This window comes from Acanthochromis polyacanthus, chromosome 11, assembly GCF_021347895.1.
Source record: "Acanthochromis polyacanthus isolate Apoly-LR-REF ecotype Palm Island chromosome 11, KAUST_Apoly_ChrSc, whole genome shotgun sequence".
Taxonomy (NCBI): Eukaryota; Metazoa; Chordata; class Actinopteri; family Pomacentridae; genus Acanthochromis; species Acanthochromis polyacanthus.
The window spans coordinates 22,640,536-22,663,164 of NC_067123.1; the positions used below are offsets into that span (position 1 = coordinate 22,640,536).

Below are 22,629 nucleotides of genomic sequence, written 5' to 3' on the forward strand. Positions count from 1 at the left end.
GCGTTGCCTGGCGAACGTCTGACGTCAGGCCGCCGTCGACGGCGTACAAAACATGGCTGCCCCCCTCGAGTCGAGACGTTTCTCTTAATTTTAGAACTTTATATTAATTTCTGGACGGTAAGTGTGACAATAACATGTACCAGTAATTTTATTTAGTCTTCATCGGCGTTATTTGTCATGTTAACGCTACTTAAGTGTAAAATAAGTGCATGTGTACCTCCTCCTACATGGTAAAACTTGCCCATGCTTACTGAACCACGTTTGTTTTGGCAGTCTTAGTCGGGTGTTTAAAATTTTGACTTCATAGGCAGAAATGTGTTTTACCTAAGTGCTTTTAGCTGCGACACTGCCATATAAAATATTGTATAATTTCAATAAGGCAGTAGCTGGTGGTCACAAATGTGTTTTGTGGAGTTTTGAATGGGAGAAATGCAGCAGAAGTTTAACTGGTGTTAACATATTACAGTTGAAATGTACATTATAGGTGACTGCGGCGATGCCTGCACAAAACACCGCAAAAGTCAGTACACTGTTTGCAAAATATTCTTATCGACAGTATTAACTTGATTTGTGCCACACAAATGGGATCTTTACACATTATTGGCTCAGTCTGGCCCAGCAGTCTTTAGATTTTTAATCCAATACTTAGATTTGAATAATTTTCAAGCTATATGTGAGCAATTAATATAAAATGTGAGACACTGTGCTCTAAACAAAGTAAGGTCATCCTGATTTCTATCTATGCTTAACCCATGCACCACAATATTACCACTGTGAGGGCTCTCAAACTATGTCTCTCAGGATTAGTCTAATTTCTTACATAGTGAGAATATTATTTCTGTAGAGTTGTGCTAGTGGCATTAAAAGTAATATCCGAATATTTTAAACAAACTATCAGGATTTAACACATCATTGGAAAGAAAAATCAGTAGATCTCGAGCCTTTTTTTTAAGATTTATTTTTTGCTTAGAAAGAAGCAAACACATTTAGATCTCAAATGTTACTATGATGATAAATCGATTTGTTCAGCCTACAAGCAAGGAATATAGTTTAAAGTACATTGTTAACGCTCAGCTTGAGTGGACAGGCATAGTTTCCTCTCACAGTTACTTGTGATACAGTCCTACCTGGTCTTAGTCGGACAGTTCGAGACAGAAACAACCTAAAGCCAATTTCAGACATGGGATATGAAATATTTCTGCTTCATCAATCTGTTAAAGTGACATCAATCTGTCATTCAGACTTACGTCAGTGTTAAGTAAATATTCAATTCAGTTTTATTTATATAGCGTCAGTCACACGTCAAATTGTCCCTCCAGAGTCCAGATTGAATCCTCCAGAACAAGCCCTAAATATTTGTCATGGCTTCATTCAGACAAACAAGCAACAGTGATGGAGAGACAGCACTGGCATGGGATGATAATTGTATTGCTATTGTAGCTACGACAAAATAAAAATATCCTGACAGCTACGATTGAGCTCCGAACTCAACCTAAGGATGCCACAAATATTTCAACTGTCGCTGATAAACTGCGATTGAAAGTGCAGAATCTGAGTTCTTTATGACACTAGCACATTTGCAGTAAAACAACAGCCTATTGAGACTGACCACATTTTAGCTGATGAACTGTAATGTTACAAAGCCTAATGTGAATGTTTACTGAGGAAATGAGTCCTTTTAAGCTTCAGATTTTCTGCAAACCAGATCTGGCACTTTGTTTGTTCTGTTAATTAATGTTAGTGGGTTTGAATAAGACAGGCAGATCTACTCAGTGAACCTACAATGCACTCTATAGCTGCTTATACTGCATGTCAGTATAGTAATACCATAATTCAATGTAACTTCTCATTCACAAAATGCTTTAAAAAGCATCTGTCTATTACTGAATACCGTTTAGAAACAATAATGTCAGAGCAAAGTGAGAAAAGGTCTTCCATTTCTCACATTATCTCAGTTTCTTAGTAGCATATGCTTTGTATACGGTTGTTGCCACTTAGATTTTCCATTCCAATGTCCCCTCATTTTATTTATTTATTTATTTTTTTTACAGATGATGTGTAACAAGGATGACAAAATAGAGAAAATGGTGCCATCTACTGAGGAAGAAGAGAAGGAGAAGGAAAACACAGTGGAAGGGAGAAAAGAAGAAGAGGGAGAAGGAAAAGAGGTAGAAGGAAAAGATGACAAAGGTGACAGTAATGGAGATGAGGAAGAGGAAAGTAGCGGTGATAAAGAAGTGGGAGAAAAAGTAGCACCACAAGCCACACATAAAAAGAATCCATCACCAGTTAAATCTGAAAAGAAAAAGTCATCTGATGTCCTGAACCTCAACAACGAGGTGGTGAAGATGAGGAAGGAGGTGAAGAGGGTGAGGGTTTTGATCATCAGGAAAATGATACGTCAGATTGCTGCGCTGAAGAAGCAAAAGGGGAAGGAGACGGAAATTGAAAGAAATCAAAGGAGAGCGGCAAGGTTGCTGGAGGAGGTCCACACCATGAAGAACCTTTTACCAGACCTGGTACGTTTCTGTTTCCGTCGCTACAAACTCAAGAGAGACTATCATTTCTGTAAAGCTTTTAAAATGAAATTGGTGAAAAAGCTGCTTAGGACTTACAGGCTCTTAATTTTTAAACTGTAAACCATTTCATTGTGCAGATGTGCTATTCTCTCATTGACAGGTGACCAAGACAGCCTTGCAGAAGAATCTCAACTTTGAGGAGGTGTGCAAAAACCCCAAGTCTACTATTTCTGACCGAGCTATTGCACGCATCGCCAGCCACCCTCAGTTCAACAAGAAGATTGAGGACATCAAAGCTGCTGTGAAAGCCTTCAAGGAGGAGCGGATGAAGGGTGGGAAGCAGGGAAGAAAGGAAAAGGTGCAAAATCAACCGCCACCTGTTGCCAAAGCTGAAAAAGAAATAGAGAAAAAACAGGACTCAGCTGGTCCTGCTGATGTTCAAATTCAAAAGAGGCCAGAATTTAAGAGTGCAAGACCGGAGGCCGTAAAAAGTAGCAATGTAAAGGATATTGTGAAAAATAAACCTCAAAGTAAAGCTGCAGAAAAGAAACCCAACATTAAGCCTGTCCCTGCGGTGCTCCAGAAACGAGCGGACGATGAAGAGAGTGACTTTGAGTCGTCAGATGATGAAGAGAAGGAGTACTTTGATGACAGCACAGAGGAACGTTTCCAAAAGCAGTCCTCCCAGTCAGAGGAGAGCGACGATGATGACGACTTCTTTGTAGGGAAAGTGAGTAAGTTTAAGAAGAAGAAGGAAAAACAGAAAAACATAGAAGGAGAGGAGAAAATAGACGAGAGATCTGAAGTGATAAAGGACTCAATAGACAACGTAAAATCTAAGGACAAGCTCCAGAGTGAACTTGATGAGCTTGAGTCGAGGTTGAAGTCTAAAGCCCCCGGCCTACAGTCTGTCTTCTGTTCTTCCCTGGCCGGGGCTAAGGCTGGTAGGGGTGGAGGCACTGGCAGAGGGAGAGGTGGGGACAGATTTAGGGGCCAAGGGAAACCAAAAGGTGGCAGTGGTTTGAATAGAGATTTTAGTAAGCAATCCAAGTTCCAAAAGCATGTGAAAGGTACAGAAAATAATTCAGGGTCCAAGTATAGCAAGCCTTGTCCTGAAGATGATGAGGTTAGGGGCTTTGCTTCTGCTGGCAGAGGGAGGGGGCGAGGCAGAGGTGATGCTTTCAGGCAGAAGAGTCACAGAGGTGGAGGAGTCGTTGGTCAGCAGCCACCACAGCAGGCACTGCATCCGTCCTGGGAGGCCAGTAAGAAAAGGAAAGAACAGCAAGGACAAATCTTGGCCTTCCAGGGGAAGAAGATCAAGTTTGATGACGATGATTGAAATTATTTTTTGTTTACCCATTACATACCTTTTGATCGAGGGTCTTATGTTTTTTGTTTGGATAATTTATGTCATCTTACACCATAGTCACTCACCAGTGGTGATCGCAGTATAGTTCAGCCCAGGTTCTCACTATAGGAGTTTCACATAGATTTATGTATGTTTCAGTCCTTCCAACAATCAAGTACATCTGCTTGGGGATCTTTGTAAACTGATGTTCAGTAGATTAACTGGTAATGTGAAGGATTATTGATCCAATCTGAAACCTCCCAAACTGCTTACAGACTCATCAGAGCCGTCCTAATAATATCCAACATGTCTGACGTTTAGGAGTAAAAATCTGGATGGTTCCAATTACGATCACTACATGAACTGTGAACCTCAATACCAAGTAACATGAAACATTCTACTCCTTGAGGCTACCGTTGGCTACAGCTCATAAAACTATTAAAATGTAACCCCCCTTGTTAAAATTCGAAAAAACTGTGTTGACAGCGATTTCAAACTCATATTCTTTTCCAGACTTGTTTGGCTTTGTGCTTTTGTGTTAATTTTTTAATAACTGCAAAATATTTTTAACTTTACAGCAACTTGTTGCTTGATGTTGTGCTCATCTGTTTCGGAAAGAAATATTGTGTTGTTAAACCTGTACTCAGCTTTTTCCTCCATACAGCTGTGCTAGATTGAAATAACCCATGTATCTTTATGATTCCAATGATGGTAAATGATGTTTTGTTGCTTTGTATTTCTTGTGAAATTATATAATGTCATACAGACATCAACTGCAGCTGAACCTTAACTTTAATTTTTCTTGTTGGTCGCCCATAATTAATTTGTAACTAAATCACAGTAACTAAATCATGAAACAAATGCAGGGAATAACGTACTGACTATTAAGAGAAATTATCCGCGCTGTTGCAGTGCTCTATGCCCATTGGTCAGTTTACAGCTACGTCAGACGCACACGGCGCTGCATGCAGAGCGGTAGCCAATAGGAGTTCATATGCAAATCTGGTTTGAACCCGTCCCGGGAAATCAGTGTTTCCCGCGTAGAACATCTTCTCGTCAGTGTATCTAAAGTTATTGGGCTATCTGCGATATTATGGGCAGAATTTGAAATCAACAGACGACGCAGTCTGTACCGCGCAATAAGTGGAGGTGATACGTTAGCAGCCATTACCGGACGCGATGAGAACGGAGGTTACGTCGCTCTCCGTGGGCTCCGTGGACTTGGGGAGCGTCCTGACGGTATGGACTGCTATTCCTTCGTCCTGCCTGGGAAGCTCCGTGAAAGTGCGGTTCTCCGAGCCGCCTGACGGATGACATTACGGTACACCGACGGAACCTCAGCACCCGGAACACGGTCTGCGCTGGACCGAAGCTAGGTGTGTTAAATGAACTGCTACTATTTGTGCTGATGTACTGTACTAGCTACCAGAACACTCGCACATGACACTGAATATATACCAGAACCTGAATGAAGCTGAAACCCCTCATCTGTCTGTAATTACACGAACACTACAGTCTGTTTACGCATATCGTCGTCCATGTTGCTGCTTTGGCTGTACGAGCCTGTCCTGCACTTCACCATCTGTTCCCTCCTGATGGATTTAATCTGTACAAATCTAGTCACTATGTATTGGAAGATATTTCTGACATTTGTCACATTTGCCACACGCAAGTATTCGATAATCTCACCATTTGTAACTCGAACTACAACTATAGTCAAAGGCGCCAATGTTAGTTGGGATAATAACGGAAGCTGTTAGAATTTCTTCAGAATAAGGGTATTACAAAAAAAGGAAACTAACTTGTAGATTGTGATTGCAACTGACAGTTATTCTTGGTGTCATTTTATCTGTTCAGAGTTTTCTTGATTGTTGAGGTAATATAAGGCAAATGTCTTCAAATGTCCTAAAAGAAAATTATTCAGATTTACATAGATGGATAGATAAAACCTTTATTAATCCCACAGCGGGGAAATTTACAGTGTACAGCAGCAAATAGAACATTACATAACATTTCAGCCATGCCCCAAAATACATTGTCACTTGTCAGGTGAATGTGTAGATGTTTTGTTTCTAGAGAATCCATTAATGACTGCCAGCATTTGAATAGAAATAAAATGAAAGCCTATGGAATTTAAATGAAGGTTTTATTTCATTTTTATGCTTGTTTTTAGTTTTATTTGATATATTTTTCATGAATAGCAGTATTTCCTCTAGTATATTATTTTAACTAGCATGGCTTTAGCGTATTAAATGCTAGTTATGCTAGTCCTGACATTTATTGGGTCTCTTTTTTGGTATTTGTTTTGTAATATTATTGATTAGTTAAAGCTGTTTTTTTCTGATTTCAAATTTAAGAATGTGTATCGGGACAGTTATATATAGATTTTTCCATTATAAATTTATGATTTTAACATACATTTGAATTAGCTGATTTTTAATGGCTCTTTATTATTATTATTATTATTATGATTATTATTTCATTAATAAATACACAGCAGTTTTAGATCCATAAGTGGGGTGTTTGTCACCTTATGTTGTGCATAAGATCAGAATCACTTACAGTATGGATTAGTTGTTTGGTCTACGAAAGAGTGAGAGAAGTCCATCAACGCTTTGCAGAGCCCAGGGTGACGTCCTCAAATGTCTTGTTTTGCTCATAGCCCAAAGATCTTGGGTTTTCTGTCATAAAGGAGGAAAGAAACAGAAAATGTTCACAATTAAGAGGCTGGATTGTCGCAAAGCATTGTTGGTACAAGGGGCATAGCGCTCGATGCTAGTTGCTGTTAGCGGGCTGCTACAAGATATTACTGCCTTCAAAGACAGCATGACGCGAACTTGCTGTGTTATTAATTGTCATAGCCGTTCACATGACCACCAGGGAAGATTAAAAGGTGAATGTATCGGCTTTTATCGGATTCCATCCTGGAAAAGGCATAGTTCTAGCTATGTCTCCGATGTTACCAAGCGTCGTCGCATGGCTTGGATTTCAGCCATCAGAAGACCAAACTTAACATTCAACAATACACCTGCACATATGCTGGTGTGCTCCAAGCATTTCCATAAAGGTAAGATGGTAGTGATTATTTTTGCAGTTTTTTTTTTAGAAGATTTGTTATGACTTGGAGTTAGAAGCTCATGCTATCGGTAACTAAACTAGCAATGCTACCTAAGGGTTTGTAGCTTAATACTTTTGTCATTTGCAGCCAAACCAGCCTACGAAATGCTGGAATGCGATCCTGACTGGGCACCCTCTTTGAATCTCGACCATTCTGAGGTAAAGGCAGTTTCTACGGATAGATGTATGGGCCTGCAGCGCTCTCCTTCGTCTTAAACATGACTACTAATTTCCATTCAATTTTTTTTTAATGTTGTTAAAACAACAAGGTCATTAGTTGTCAGCGTTTGTTTAACTTACGCGCAATGCTATGTTTATGTTAGCATACTCTCATACCCATCATGCATTGCGTGTTAGTCACGTGGTCTGTCATTCTCTATTGGTATTTGGTGTCAATTTTATTTTCCCGCTTAAGCAGGAGAGCAAAGAGAGTGCACTAATATTGATTGATGGAAGTGTGTTCTCATATTCGTGTGACAAAGACAAAATAATATACTTTATGCTTTTATTGTGAAAGTGCAGCGTGAATCTTCCGCCACGCTCAGCTATCTCCGGTCACTTTACGTTTGATTTACCTTGAGCCCAGGCATCACACCGCGCCTGGTCGGTCCATACTTTTGTACATTCTGTTCTTCGGCCGTGTTGCGTGACGGCGGACTGTCACGGAGGAGTTCCTGCGGGGATTCATCGGTAAGAGGTGATCGAGAAGTCCTCATTACTGCCGGGAGCGAACTAGTGCTGAGGCCTCGGGTGAGCACGGAGGGGGATGGGGAGTGTTGCTCCAACTAGCTAAACACTCTGCTGAGGGAAGCTAGCTCCTGCTTTAACCCCTAGTCACCGACAGCCGTCAGGAACGACAACCAGCCGAAGAAGACATGATATTATTTCATGCAGGGAGATGTTCACTGCTTCTAATTTAACACAGCCGAAGTTACAAGTGAATACAGTGAAGTCCTGATAAGTTTATACTGTATTATTGATCAAAATGGCTGCCCTGTGGCAAACTAAAGCAAACTAGAAATCTTAAATTGTATGATATTGTAATACTTGCTATATCTGATGTACCTGCTGCTTTCCAACACGTTGTGCTCAATACTTTTCCTTAGGCAAAGGGAAGGCTGGAGCTGGAGGCTGGAGATCTGCAGGACCCCCATAATGGTGGCAGGAGCACCAATGCCAAGAAAGCCATGGCCTCTTTGACCCACACAGGAGGGAAACGTAAGGCTTTACATTGTAGTGAGTCGAACTGAGGGTTTTCTGTAAATACCTGTGCTCAGCAGAAGAAATGGTAAAATGTTTTCAATACAACACAGTTTTATTCATGTGGTGCCAATTCACAACACTCGTCATCTAAAAGGAAAACAGCTCCCTCCTAGCTGAACTCTCTCATTCAGGTCTACACTCCCTCCCTCTCACTACGCTCAGCCAACAAAAGCCGCCTGCTACAACCACCACAACAGGGCCAGCCGATAGCAAGGCTCTTCTCCTCTTGAGGCGTTAGTCGAGGCTCTGCTCGTACCCGGCTGCAGCCATCTCCCGCTGGATCTTTTCGAACACAAGCTCGGTCTGAGAGGCTCCCTCTAACTTTGACTGAATTTCAAATGAAGCTCACAGTTCCAGGAAGCACTGGGTCTCCTCCTCAGACCACTGCTGCTCGGATGTGGCGTCCGTATTTACCGTTGTCAAAACACTAACACTAGATACTACTACTACTCGCTCGGCTTTTTAAAAATGATGGTTCTGTGTTTTCACGTTGATCGTTGGTCATTGTAACCCAACCTCCAGCCTGTGATGTACTCTGTTCTTAAGTCTGGCCCAGCAAAGAGTTGGTGCCTGAAAAGCACCAGTTTTTGGAGCCTGGAGTTGGTGCTTATTTGGTGGAAACCAAAAGAACTGGTGCTAAGTCAGGCACTGGAACCAGCTTGGTCGAAAAGGGGCCTGTTGTGGTTCCCCGGAATGAGTTACCAAACTGTGTTCGATCTGCAGAGACGCTCTCAGTCTTTAAGAAAAGACTAAAAACCCAGCTGAACACCTTTTACACTTGATAGACTGCAAAAAGAAAAAAATACCATATTACCTTCCACACTGTAGGCACAAAGATCCTATCACATTTGTTTTATGGCACTTATCCAGATTGTTTTCTCCTGATTAGGTCCTTGCTTGTGTTATGTCTACGTCGCTTTGAATGAAAGCATCTGTTCAATGAAATTGTAGAATCATAGGGTGCTTCAGACTGTATGGTTAGGACTTCACAGTGTTATGTTCTAGCAATATATCCAACAATTCCCTTTAAGGAAGCATGTGGTGACAGTAAGAACTAAATACTTACCATTTTACTTCTGGAAAGTCTGGGAGACACAAGTAAACCTGCAGTCTTGAGAGCGAAAAACTCTGTTTGGATAATATGGTAAAATATGGCTTTTAAGATAAGATAGAGCTTAGTCATTAAGAGTTTTGTATGTGAGAACTGGATCTTAAAGGGAGCCAATGAACAGAAGCTAATATAAGAGAATTGTGATCTCTCTTCCTGGTTCCTGTCAGAACTCTTTTGCCGCAGCTGCAGGCCCTTTAAGAAATTATTGGAACATCCTGATAATAATAAGTGCTTTAAGGTATTCCAGGTTACAATTGCATTGACTAGTTTTTCAGCATCACTCTGAGATAGGCTGTTTCTGAGTTTGACAATACTGTACTGGTGAAAGAAGGCCGTCCTACAGACTCGCTTTAGTTAAATGAAACATCCTTATACTGGAGGCTAAGGCAGTGCCATCCAGAGTAACTATCTGGTTAGACGTTGTGTTGACAGCTAAAAACAAACTAGAAATTCAAGCTTTGTCTGAATTTAGAGGAAGAAAATTAAAAGTTGTCCTGGATTTAATGTCTTGTAAGCATAGACTGTATATATAGTGGACGTAGCATCTGGCTCCAGAATTGAAGCCAACCCGGAAGTGTCAAAAACTTGCAATATCACGCCGTCCGCTAGGGTTGGCTCCAAAAAGCTTTTTCTCCATAGACCCCAATTCATTTTTGGAAAAAATAAAATTTGATAGACTGATGTTCTACAGCTCAGGATTTTTTTCCCGTTAGTTTTCGTGGTCAAAATGAGAGATCAGGTGGCCGATCTTAAAATAAATCAATACTGAATTTTAAATAAATCGTTAAAGTTGGCGGAGCCAGGGGGCGTGGCTATACTTGATAGACAGTAACAGAAGCCTCTGTGGTAAAATGTGGGCGGGATAAGAGAGTTCTCAGCCAATCCTGCCCCTAGTTGCTCTCCGGTCCAGTCTGTTTGATGACGCTTTTTACGTCACTGGCTCCAAAAAATCCAAAACGGCGACCAGGAAGTAGCAAAATCCCGGCTTCATTTTCTCGGCATTGAAACCAACAGGTGACATTACGGTTAGTTTACGCCTGCTTGTAAGACATGCTTGAAGCTTGACTAACTGATTGGTTTCCTGTGGCTTCATAGTTAAGTGCAGCTGGGTGTCATTTGCATGGAAATGGAAGTGTATGAAGTTTGTTGTAGTAGTATTGCCTCAGGAAAGCACATACAAGGTAAAAAGTAAACTAAAAAGTTCTACAGTTTGACCTCAGTGATTGGTCCTATGTTTTATTCCAACAGTCTGTAAACAAATGACATCAGGTCAAGTCATTGAAGCACCCAGCTGAGGTCACACATATTGGGATACGTTCTGGTTTCATTGATGAAGGCCTTAGTGAGCAGATTCAACAATGAATCCAGCAAAATTTTCTTGATTCTGCATTGCTCTTAGCAGTTGTGAAAAGTGGTGCTTTATTCCTCCTCATGTGTTATTGTTCTGTTGATCTTTATGAAGAATTACAGTGCCTGTGAAACATTTGTCTCAATTGCAAAATTAAGCTTCTATTAATTTTTATAGCTTGTCCTACAGTTTATCTTTCTGTCAGCTGCTACACATCATTTTGATCACACACTAACCCCGAACAGAATTTAGACTTAAAACTACACCATGTTCTCCTTTAAAACATCTAGTGTCCTGTTTAAAGTGATTTTCGTGAATCTTTGATGTATTGTCATGTCTTTAAAGTAGTGATTGACTACACCACCGTTTTGCCTAATAGCAATGAAAAAATGGCAAATGTTGGAAGCGATCTAACCATAACAAGCACAGTATAATATAGCCTATTAGAAAAGATACTAGAATCAGGAACACTCATTCTAAAATTCTCTGTCCCCATCTGTTTTTTCAGCGCCTGCCCCCAGTCCCGTAGCACGCAAGTCACTTTTCGAGAGGTCGCGCTGTGACACCTCGCTGGTTTTGCTGACGAAGGGGTTTGCAGAGCTGCTGAATCGCTCCACTGACGGAGTGTTGGACCTAAATGTAGTCGCCCAGGAGCTCAGTGCCCCGAAGAGACGCGTCTACGATGTCACCAATGTCCTGGAAGGGATCAAACTCCTCAAAAAGAAATCTAAAAACACCATCCAGTGGTTGTAAGTATAAACGGTTGTGCAAGGAGGCCAATCTCTGCCAAAACTACGTCTTTATTAAAACTCACTTTCCTGAAGCTAACAGATTTCACTGCCTTTAAAAGTGGTAACAGTTGCTTGTAGATAGGAAGCATCTTGCCTCAGCCTTTATGTCAGAGACTTAATTTGACTGTTTGTCATTTGCACTTCCACCATGATTGTTTTTCTCTGTTTGAGGTTTCCTCAAGTTTGATCCTCTGTTGGATTTTCCGAGTGTTGTTTGTTTTGCTCTTAACCCTGTTCTGTTGGGATTTGTGTCCACAGGGGCGGACAAGTGACTACCTTAGCTGAAGAGCTAAAGAGTCTCACTGAGGAGGAAAAGTACCTGGACGAGCTGATCCAGAGTTGCACTCGGCAGATACACCAGCTGTGTGAGGACCGTTGCAACCAGAGATATCCTTTGCTTGGAAATTCAGCTTCATTTTACTCTGTATTGTTGTCTGGCATTGTTTGCTCTCCGTTCAGATTTACTGGGCGGTGTAAACACTGTTAGGGCACAAATCCTTTTGACTTCACATCAGCAGGGAGTTTTGTTCATGTCCACTAGTCTTCAAGCTAATAGATCAGATATTTTTCACACTGACCCTGAAATGTGTTCAACTCACATTAGAGCTGCACATGTATTGTAAATAAACAGATATACACTCCAAATCTTCAACTATGGCTCATTAGCCTCAAATCTTACTGCTATACTTTGCACATTCACACATTTTCTAATCTGTTCAAGTCTGTGAGGGTCATCTGCATGCAGCTTACTGACGGTGCTGCCACTTCGCTGCAAACCTTGACAGTAGTGTGCTCGCATAGAATCAGGGATGGCAATTTTCCGCGGATTTCCGCCGACTTTCTTGTCGCTGATGTTAACGTCGTTAACATCTCGCGGGAGTCCGCGAGACTTTCACTGACACTATCGTTCGATTGTAAACGGCACCATTCAGCTGAAATCAGAATTTGCTGTTGCCATCCCTGTAGAATATATAGGCAGCGATCTACAATGCATCCTCCAAACAGACTGCAGGTAAACTAAAAACAGTAGTGTAATTACTGCGGTTGTTGGGCTGCACAGTGCCTCAGTGGTTAGCATTGTCGCCTTGCAGCTAGAAATTTCCTGGTTTGCATCTCGGCTTGTGCTGGGATCTTTCTGGGATTTCTTTCTGCATTGAGCTTGCATGTTCTTCCTGTGCTTCTCCAGGTTCTCCATTTTCCCCCCACAGCCCAAAAACATGAGGTTAATTGGTGATTCTAAATTGTCCGTAGATATGAATGTGAGTGTGATTGTTTGTCTGTATATGTAGCCCTGTGATAGACTGGCAACCTGTCCAGTGTCCCCTGCCTTCACCCTAAATCAGCTGGGATGTGCTGCAGCGACCCTACTGAAGATTAAGTGGGGCATAGATAATAGATGGATAGATAGATGAACAACTACTGTGTGCAGAGAGCATATCCTTGTCTTAACAGTTAATCATTCAAATGCTCAATTACCATCTAAAATATATAGAAGTAGCACAAATAATGTTACGTCGTTAGATTATCTAGATAAAATAAATATGTGCTAGGAAAAGTCACATTCTAGATTAAATTTACAAGTAATGCCAGCAGTTTCAGTTTGAACTCTAGAGCTGCACAAAGAAACACTGCCTTTCTGTGTTTTTGCCAACGGTTACACATATCCATCTTGTTGAACAAACTTTATTGGAGCTCTCACTGGAACCAAAACCACACAAAGCTCGTCATTATGTTCAGTGTGAGCCTCACATGGACAGCAGAGCAACTACACGTTCTGCACATGCAGAATCCCAGATAACTATGTTTTCTGTGAATGAACATCTTGTGCAGGATTAAGATTAAAGATGAATAAAACAGGGCTTAAAGTTTTCCGGTGCATGGAAATGTACCATTGAAAAAATTTCATCAATCTCCGTCCAGAAGGCTCCAAGCATGTGCGTCATTGTGCATTCAGTTGCTCCGCTTTAATCAATCAAACTCCAAATCCTACATTAAAAATATACACCTTCTGTCCAGGCATGCGGCTTTCTGATAGAACTTTTATACAATTACAGTTCTCTAACTGCGAGTGCGCATCGACTGCTGGGCGCACGATATGCTGCGCCCTCTTGGTTCGGCATCGTCAGTGCTGCTGAGCCACTGATAAGAAATAACAGTATCCCACAAACAAAATCCAAATTTGCAAAATTTGTTGGTGTTTTTTGTAATTATATTTAAAGGGAATTACTGGAAACACATTGATATATATTGCATATTATTTATTTTATTTCTGCTTGGACTGTATACCCATTCCACGTGTCCCAGCCCTGTGGCTGCCTGGTCTCTCCAGAGCGCACGGAGCTCCAATCTGTGAGCGGTGCGGTGAAGAATGGAGCAGCTGATCACTGGTCAATAGCGTTGGAGCTTGTGTTTAGCCCAAAGACGCAGATACTAAAGTTTGCTCAGACTTTGTGTGACAGAGGAGAGAGGATGTGTCTTTGCTGATTAACAAAGAGAGCAGCCGCTGCCGCGATCCCTGAGCCGCGGTGCGTTGACTCGCCCCATTGGCGTAAGTGCGTCAGTGGCGATGCGCGTGCATGTCCCACAATCCCCATGGTTTCGCCACAAAATAAAAACAAACGGGCTTATGTATTGAATTTAAAAAAGTAACAAAAACAGAAGTTGTTGATTTTGTTTGATTTCTTAATCTTTAAACATTTTCTATGTGTTTTACAACGGCAAAAGGAAAAAAGGAAACAGCTATTTAGTTTGCTGGCTTTTATTTTGAAAGGAAAAAAAATCAAACATCAAGCCATACGGATTTGTCCCATTATTTTCCTCAGAACATCTGTTTAGTTAAATATGCACAAACTGAATGTAGCTTAGGTGATATTAACCTTTTTTATTTGAGGACATATAGGATGTTTGTAATAATGAGTTAAATAGCTCTCAGCAGATTTTCTGACCTTATGCATCCGAATGATGTCTAGCCACAAACAAAAACTGTCCAATCTCACGCAAATATTGTTAATAAGAACAGAATGAACGTATGGGTTGTGTGAAATGAATAAAGGATAGGTAGTTAAATAAGAATGTTCTTAGGCTGCTTTCACCGTTTTTTCTTCCCAAAATATAGATAAAAAAATAGAAACATTTAAATTGAAAGCCAACTGAACAAATTATACAGTGAATACATTTTTTCCCTTATCAAAAACAAACAAAATGTGTGTCAGTTCAAGTTGAAAATCAAATGATTGAAACTAATCACACAGATTATTGAGGTTTATCAAATGAGCAGTTACTAACATGCGTATGTGTGGTTATGTGCTACAGAGGGCTTCTTAATCAGATCTTTGTGAGAAATGGGCTGACTCCAGAGGAAAAGGCCAGAGTAGAAGTTCTTCAGCATGAGCAGTCCATTGCCGCCAGGACCCAGATAAACCAGATCAGGAAGGCCCGAATTTCTTTGCTAGTTACAGAGTTTGAGAGAGTCAGTGTCATGATCAGCTTATTTATATTGTGAGGCAATAACTAAAATTGCATTAAAGAGTTAATACTAGTACTTTTATTACCTGATTAAATACAAAGTTGGTATAGCAAGTGACGTATGACAGTTTATTCTCTTGTAGTGTTCCAGAGAATATTAAACAAGTTAATTCTGTTGTCTGTGTTTTGCAGTTTTTCAACAAACAACATTTTGAACATGTTAAAAAGAAAATGTTCAGAAAATTCACAAACAAAGCAAAAACGAAAAAAGAAATGACTTTTTCAAACAGTATTCTCCAAGCACTTAATATTCTCTTGAGACTGACACTTGAGATAATGTTGTACGTAAAAATTGTGCCGTATGAAGGAAAGCAGCATAGTTTTGTAGCAGTTTTGTTGTGGTTGGTGTTGTTTTGAGTTCTTGTTAAATCTACTGAAGAGATAAAAATTATTTAAAGTTATTAATAATGCATGTACTTGGTTTTCATGATTTTTCCCCTTTACACTAAAATAAATCTTTGCAATTATAGTGATGTGGTATTGAAACATCAACACAAAAAAAATCTGACTTGGGGCACTTTCTAAAATGCCTTAAGTTTTGGCCGTGTAAGGTTTTACATTTGAGCAACAATAAAATAGTGGGATCATAATGGGCATTATTTCCACCAGATGACCTCATATTTGCTCTGAATTAATAGAATCTCATATATATTGTGTTTTAGTGCGTTTTAAAACACATTTAAATACGTTTATTGACACTATAAATTGGATCTTAGAAGTTCAGGCTCAGGATTTTTTCTCACTTTAAGCCCTGATAAAATCACACCATGACTTCCCACTTTAAAGCCTAACCCTATTTGCATGCTATAGCTGGCGGTCAACAAGTGGTGCTGTACCAAAAACATTCTCAATGGAATTTGCATCCTAAAAGGTATGAACAGACATAAATAGATGTTGTGACAGTAATTGTTTGGGTCATGACGTTCTGAAATGTTTCTATCTGAATGGGTGAATTTGTGGACCTTAACACCTGTGGGCGACACGTGTTAATACAGATCTTTCTCTGTTTTTTATACATACAGTCTGTTTAAAGCTAGTCTTAGATCATTTCTACAACACCCAGTCATATCACAAAATCTCTTTTCAAATTGAGAAGTAATTTTAGAGAGCTCAGTCAGGTCCCCATGTTCACTCTAAGTATTCCAGTTACTCCCAAGCTAGTAGTGGTTGTAGATGGACTTAGTTTTGGTCCTGTTTGTGGTTTGTTTGTAATGTTGGTTGTGGTATAAATTTTGGACTAAATCATAGACTGTATCCCCAGCTGCACACAAACACCAGTACACATCTGTCTGTGGTTATCTTCCTTGACTTTGCGCATCACGTATGCATATTTAACTTATGAAGATGTCAACATGATTTCCATTTTAAAAGAACAGACTGTGATCGTGATCAAAGCCCCTCCAGAGACTAACCTCGAGGTGCCACATCCAGAGGAGGTACAATTCTCAACATCCATCGGACACGGAATAGTTAATGGAGTCACTCCTTTGCCGTATGGTCTCACGGAACGGATCTCCGGTCGTGTCTGTCTGTTTGCTTTCTCAATGCTTAGAGCCTCCAGGTCCACCTCAGAAGCACCCAGGGGCCCATCGAAGTGTTCCTCTGCTCTGATGACCCTATCCCTATGGACGTCACCGACAGCTCAGCAGCTGATAGGAAGGACTCGGTCTCTCCTTCGTCTTTGTCACCCTTCACTCAGGTGTCTTCTAAAGGTGAGCGTTGTGCTTAGGAATCATATATCCTGTGTCAGAAAAGGTAAGTGCTATAATAACGAGCTTGTTTGTGGCCATGGAGAAGTGGGCAAACATTTTCCCCACATAAAAAGCATATTCAATACTATATTTAGTTCAGAGCCTTCTTAGAGCTTTGTTGGCTTCATTTTGCTTTGGGTTTTAAATCCTTTGTTGCTCATCTTTTTTCTCTCCTCGTGTCTTATCCACACCCCCATTATCTTTCCAGACGTCGCTAACAATAGTTGCAGAACAAATAATTCTTCCAACCCACTGTCTGAGCAGAAACAACTCTCCTCACCGGTTAGTTTCACCGCGGTTTCCCCCACACCCACCACCCCCTCCTCTGAAGACCAGCACAGTTTTGTCACCCTCGCACCTTCTCTGGCCATCTCTCACGACGAGGAGCAGTACCTCCTGAGCCTGGCCGAGGACGAGGGCATCACCGACCTGTTCTCCTCCGTCGACTTGGACCAGTCGCTGATGGATATGCCACTTGTCTGAACAGCTGTTTTTGGAAACACGGTAAATGTCAGGAAGAGGAGATCTTCACACAGACATAATGCCACGAAGATACAGTAAAATAACAGTGCGGACTTGAATGTGAGTTTTTTGAAATTTGCATTTGCCTTACCAGGACTTACTGACTCTTAAAGGATGTGGAGGAGGTTGTAAGCTGGGAGTGTCAAGTTGGAGCTGGACTGTAATTCCATTCTAAGCCAGTCTTCTGGCTTTTTTTCCCGCCTCTGGACTGGGGCTGATGCGTGCCGTCGCATGAAGCATTTTGATTCCAAGCTTTAATGTGTTACATGTCTGCGAGACCTTTTTGAGTGTCTCTCTGTCCAAAGTATGAGCATTACGGTCTCAACACAGGACTGAATCATGGCCTTCCTGTTGTTTCAGTTATGGGAAATACACTGTTCCACTTGTCATTAAGGACAGTGGAGATCATTTTGTACTTTGATCAGGAAGCTGCCATTCGACGAAGCGGCACAGCGTTAACATTTAAAGGTGATCATTTAGCACATTTAAAATCTTCTTTAGAGTCATCCACTTGACTGTTGCTGCTCAATGACTTTTGGGATGTGAATGACGCTCGTGCATGACTGTATGGTTACTAATGCTGTGGTTTACTGATGATTCTTAGTTTTCTATCTTAGTTTCCCACTCTTCCATTCAAGATAATAATACAAAATCACATTCTGAGCCTTCTTCCAGAGAGTTAGTTCCTCATCACCTTGAACTGATATGCAAGTAATCCTCGTCTTGTCTTGCAACTCCTGCAAGGAATGCACCAATCCATGTTTTTCCATTCCTGGTATCAATTCCAATACCTCAACTCAGCGTGTTTCCTGATACTGAGTACCAATCCGATACCAGTGCTCTCTTTTTCTCCAGATGTACGTGACCGTGTGGAAGTCATTGGAATCATCTTCATGTGACGTTACCTAAAGTGAAATGATGTTGGACACACCTTGTTTTGTAATAACATAACAAAAAAACTGCTCATGTCATAGCCAGTGACCGTTAGTGTTTGATTGGTGCATTCCCATCTGCTACCTAAGTCAGATCAGTCTCCGTCTAAACCTGTGTGCTTTATAGCTTCCTCAGGGCTCTAGTAACCTTAACTAGAGGTGCAATTTTGTATAATAAAGGTTGATTCATACACAGTATTTATGGTTTTCCCCAAAGTTTGTTTGTGCCAGAACACTGTTACATTTCTTGATTACAAAATCTTGCTGACAGTGTTTGAGATTCCAGTCATCTCAGCATGTGATTTCAGGCACCAACGAAATCCGTCTTCCCTCTCGTCTGCTGATGACACTCTGAAAGCATTTACTCACCTTTTTTTTTTTTTTTTTTTTGTCGCTGCATCGACAGATGTTTAGCTCTTCTGTTTTACAATTGCAGAGAAATTTGGATCATGACAATCCATGTTAGGTCTGTATAGCAGAGACTGTGGGTTGGATAGTTCCTGGTGCTGTGCATGGTGGATCACAGTTGTAGAGAGACTGATGGAGCTGAACCACTGTTGATGGAATTGGATTAACCTGTGATTTTTCTGCTATTAGAAGTCAAAATGCTTCTTAAGAAAAAGTCGACGTTAAGTGTATGGAAACGTAAAATGTTAGACTTAGCGTAAGTTCTTCTGCTGATGATTGGATTGACTGATTTGCTGTCATTCTATATTTGTTGAAGTGTCTCTTATGACTTCCCATTAATATTTTTCTAGAGTTTTGAATGCTGCTGTTGGAGGTAAGCTTTGATGAGTGAAGTGTTTGCAACCACTAAGCAGGCTTTCTTACTATTCTTTGTCAATATCAAGCTTAGACGATGCTGGAACCAAGATGCTAGGCTGCCATGTTTGCAGCTTACAGCAAGTGACCAGAGCTAAGCCAATATAAGGCACTGAACTGTTAACTATTGAAATTAAATGAGGTAAGAGAGCTGCTTCATTTATGCCAGTATGGCCTTCTTTAATCCAGTAGTCTGTCTAGAATGAAGGAGGATGGAACTGTGCATGAACCTAAAAAGTCAACTGTCTGTGGTTGGAGGAGGTGGAACGAATGTTGCTGTGAAAAAAAAATACTTTTGAGCATTCTTCAAAATGGGACAGTAAGGTGTCATCTAAACTAGACTCATGTGATGGTGGTGTTTTGTTTTTTAAAATACACTGCCTGTCCAAACCAAAGTCACCACCAGGAATTAACTAAACAAATAGGGAAGAGCCTTCCGTTGGATAATTACTGCAGTGATGAATATATTTCAGCTGCAACAACTTATTTAACCCTAGTTGATGCAGTGAGGAGCTTCTCATTTCTTAAACATATCTGAAGACATATCCTGTGGTCATGGAAAATATGTTAATCTGTTTCAGAAGGATAGAATTTTGGGCCTGCATCAATCAAAGAAAACAACTAAGCAGATATCTGAAATGACTAAAATTGGGTTTAGAACTGTCCAACGCATTTTTAAAACCTGCAGGTTAGTGGTGAACCATCATCTTCGAGAAACAAATGCGATTTGAACAAACTCTTAAATGATCGTAGGAAATCAACAGTGGAACTCAAGGCTATGTTTAATAGTGGCAGTAAGAACATTTCCACACACACAATGCGAAGGGAACTGAAAGGATTGGGACTAAACAGCTGTGAAGCTTTAAAAAGAAAACACTGATCAGTGAGGCTCATCAGAAAAAAAGGCTTCAATTTGCTAGGGAGCACCAAGATTGGACTCTGGAGCAATGGAAGGTCATGTGGTCTGACGAGTCCAGAAATACACTGTTCCAAAGCGATGGGTGCATCAGGGTAAGAAGATGGCAGATGAAGTGATGCACTCATTATGCCTAGTGCTTACAAGCTTGTAGGGGTTGGAGTTATGTCATTGGTCAGGTTCAGCAATGTTATGTTCCCAAAGAATGAGGTCAGCTGACTACCTGAATATACTGAATGACCAGGTCTTTCCATCAACACAGTCTTTCTTCCCTGATGGAATGGGCATGTTCCAAGTTGACGATGCCAGGATTCATAGGGCTCACATTGTGAATGAGTGGATCAGGGAGCATGAGGCATCATTTTCACACATGGATTGGCCTCCACAGAGTCCAGCCCTCAGTCCAATTAAAAATCTTTTGGATGTGTTGGACAAGACTTTGCACAACGGTCTGACTCTCCCATCTTCAATATAAGATCTTAGTAGAAAATGAATGTGACTCTGGACAGAAATAAATGCTGTGGCATTGCAGAAGCTTATCGAACCGATGTGTCGTTCTGAGAGCTAAAGGCGGTCAAATGAAATACAAGCAATTTGTTTTTTTTGATGGGCAGTGTATATGTATCCCAGATTTTCTTTTTCTCCATGAGATTGTTACTTTTTTGACAACCACTTTAAATCACTGGCACTGTTGACCAAATGTCTGTCTTATGCACATTTACACCTAGAAGACCTAAAGGGCTGAATGGCTATGTAAACTCATCTTGTTTCTGGAAGACAGTACTGTATCAGGCTGAAAGAATGGGACACATGGCTGGTTTAAAGGGCTCATGCACATGTTTACTTATACTCATTTCACAGGGCTTTCTGTTGACAATGAGATACGTTCCGGTGCAAAATATTAATACAAGATATCTAATTGGTCTATGTTTGGGGTTTAGAAAAAGTTTGCTTCCTTTATGAAAATCTTGAAATGAAAGATGGAAAAACTCCCTTCAGTGCTTCTTCAAAAGCCTCACGCCTGCAACATCTGATGAGCTTTGCCATTGCAGTGACATTAGCATCTGGGCGAGCTGAACGAAAGAGAGGCTCTTCAGGCTTATAAATCAGCAGAACAAACATAAAATACTGTCAAATGAACATCACGTGAGAAAGAACAAACACAGAGAGTGAAAACCAGCTGGATGAAGTTGTTTAGATTGTTTTCACGGACCAGGAGAACCATAGATATCATTTTTTTCCCTGGTGGAGCCTAAACCAGACACCTGCTGTGGAGGAGCTCCGGGGGCAAAGTCCACTATTCATACCGGTGGAGGATGGGATGGGAGCTTTGGACTGTTTCTGATGATGCTGAGGATAGTAGAAAGGAAGAGAAGAGTGGTGGCCTTTGTCTACAGCTGTAAAATGAGGGGGAGCAGCGTTTTTAAAGAAGCCTCATATTCAACCTGAAAATGTGAAGGGAGTCAAGCAGTAATTCTATGCGTTACTTGTTGGCTGGAATAGTGTTGTGTGAGTCGGTTCGAGCTACTTTGTTTCCTGTTTTTAGGGCCAGGGCTGTGCACAAACACGTCTCCAGCATACACAGAATGGACCGCTAGTGGACTATGAGGAGATATTGACTGAATTTAACAAAGTCTTTCGGATTAGAATGACTTACTCCACCTTTAATTCCTGTTCGGTTTTCTCTGAGTTGTTTACGGTCTACAAGTTGCAGTGCAAGCCTTGATCCCTATATTTTCTTCCTCTTTCAGCTAGATTTGTTGCCGTCTCTCACATTGCACCGTTAATGTAGCATTTGACCATGCTACATTGACCTCAAGATTGGAATACTGTTTGACCCGCTGCTGTTTGCCCCTCTTCACCTCTGGGGAACACAAAAATCTTCTCTATTGAGCTGTTTGCAGGCTTCAGTCTGCTCTTAAGGTCACAGTTTTGTCTGATGGGGAGACATTTGATCAATATTTGAAAAATTGAATAAAACATGTTTGGTGACTTTATGTAGTTTTCTGGAGGAGATTTGAGTTTGTGGAAAAACTTTGCCATTTTATTTTGCATTCTGAAGAGAATTCATTACAAATGGTGGTCAACAACGAAGAGACTCAAGTTTGCAAGGTGCAATGAGGAAAATAAATACGTCCCCCAAGCTTGTTTAAACTGTAATGTGTTTTAAACGTGTACAGTTGAGCTGAAACAATTCATCCATTCATCGCCAAATGTTTTAATCAATGATTTTAATAAGATTTGAAGGAAAAGAGTCCAAATTTTCGGAGTTGTGATTCTTCAAAGTGAATATTTTCTAGTTTCTTTTCTCCTCTATGCCGGTAAACTGAATATCTTTGGGTTGTGGAAAAACAAAGCATTTGAGGATGTCATATTTAGCTTTTTTTGACACTGAATTAACCATCAGTTGCTGCCCTGTTTGACAGTAAACGGGTAAATTTATGAAGAATGAATTGCATAATTAATTTTTTGTGAGCTCCTTTTTTTTTTCTGAGAATGATTAAAATAAATCAGTGACAATACCGGATAATTTTTGTTAAATGTGTCATGACTTGTTGATTAAAATGAGTCAAATTAAGTTTTGACAGTGATGGTTTCTACGTGGTAGTCTTCATTTTCATAGGTTTTTGTGTTGCGAATGGTAAAAGCTTACATTCATTTATT

General features: G+C 40.6%; 2 protein-coding genes across 7 annotated transcripts; both read left to right on the forward strand.

Moving 5' to 3' along the window:
• The first annotated feature begins 16 nt into the window (after window positions 1–16).
• On the forward strand, window positions 17–4,645 carry srfbp1 (serum response factor binding protein 1). Its single transcript, XM_051955926.1, has 3 exons — window positions 17–117; window positions 2,052–2,519; window positions 2,680–4,645. Exons 2-3 carry the CDS (start codon window positions 2,052–2,054, stop codon window positions 3,856–3,858), a joined length of 1,647 nt encoding a protein of 548 aa, XP_051811886.1. The 5' UTR covers window positions 17–117; the 3' UTR covers window positions 3,859–4,645.
• A 127-nt stretch (window positions 4,646–4,772) lies between these two features.
• e2f3 (E2F transcription factor 3) lies at window positions 4,773–18,425 on the forward strand. 6 transcript variants are annotated; one of them, XM_051955927.1, is made up of 8 exons: window positions 6,355–6,934; window positions 7,073–7,143; window positions 8,091–8,202; window positions 11,215–11,455; window positions 11,756–11,884; window positions 16,344–16,458; window positions 16,575–16,734; window positions 16,982–18,425. In XM_051955927.1, the coding sequence occupies exons 1-8, from the start codon at window positions 6,640–6,642 to the stop codon at window positions 17,254–17,256; spliced, it is 1,398 nt and encodes a 465-aa protein (XP_051811887.1). In that variant the 5' UTR covers window positions 6,355–6,639; the 3' UTR covers window positions 17,257–18,425. The 6 variants fall into 6 exon arrangements, with proteins under 6 accessions (XP_051811892.1, XP_051811887.1, XP_051811888.1 ...); XM_051955932.1 differs by lacking the exons at window positions 6,355–6,934; window positions 7,073–7,143 and adding an exon at window positions 4,773–5,243; XM_051955928.1 differs by having other exon boundaries at window positions 6,358–7,143.
• The last annotated feature ends 4,204 nt before the right edge of the window (window positions 18,426–22,629 follow it).

Bases quoted from the DNA above. Each gene is read 5' to 3' on its own strand.
- e2f3 (XM_051955927.1), top strand. From the start codon at position 6,640: ATGCTAGTTGCTGTTAGCGGGCTGCTACAAGATATTACTGCCTTCAAA. The intron at 7,144-8,090 runs GTAAAGGCAGTT...ACTTTTCCTTAG, and splicing joins TGAATCTCGACCATTCTGAG to GCAAAGGGAAGGCTGGAGCT. The intron at 11,456-11,755 runs GTAAGTATAAAC...TTGTGTCCACAG, and splicing joins AAAAACACCATCCAGTGGTT to GGGCGGACAAGTGACTACCT.
- srfbp1 (XM_051955926.1), top strand. From the start codon at position 2,052: ATGATGTGTAACAAGGATGACAAAATAGAGAAAATGGTGCCATCTACT. The intron at 2,520-2,679 runs GTACGTTTCTGT...TCTCATTGACAG, and splicing joins AGAACCTTTTACCAGACCTG to GTGACCAAGACAGCCTTGCA.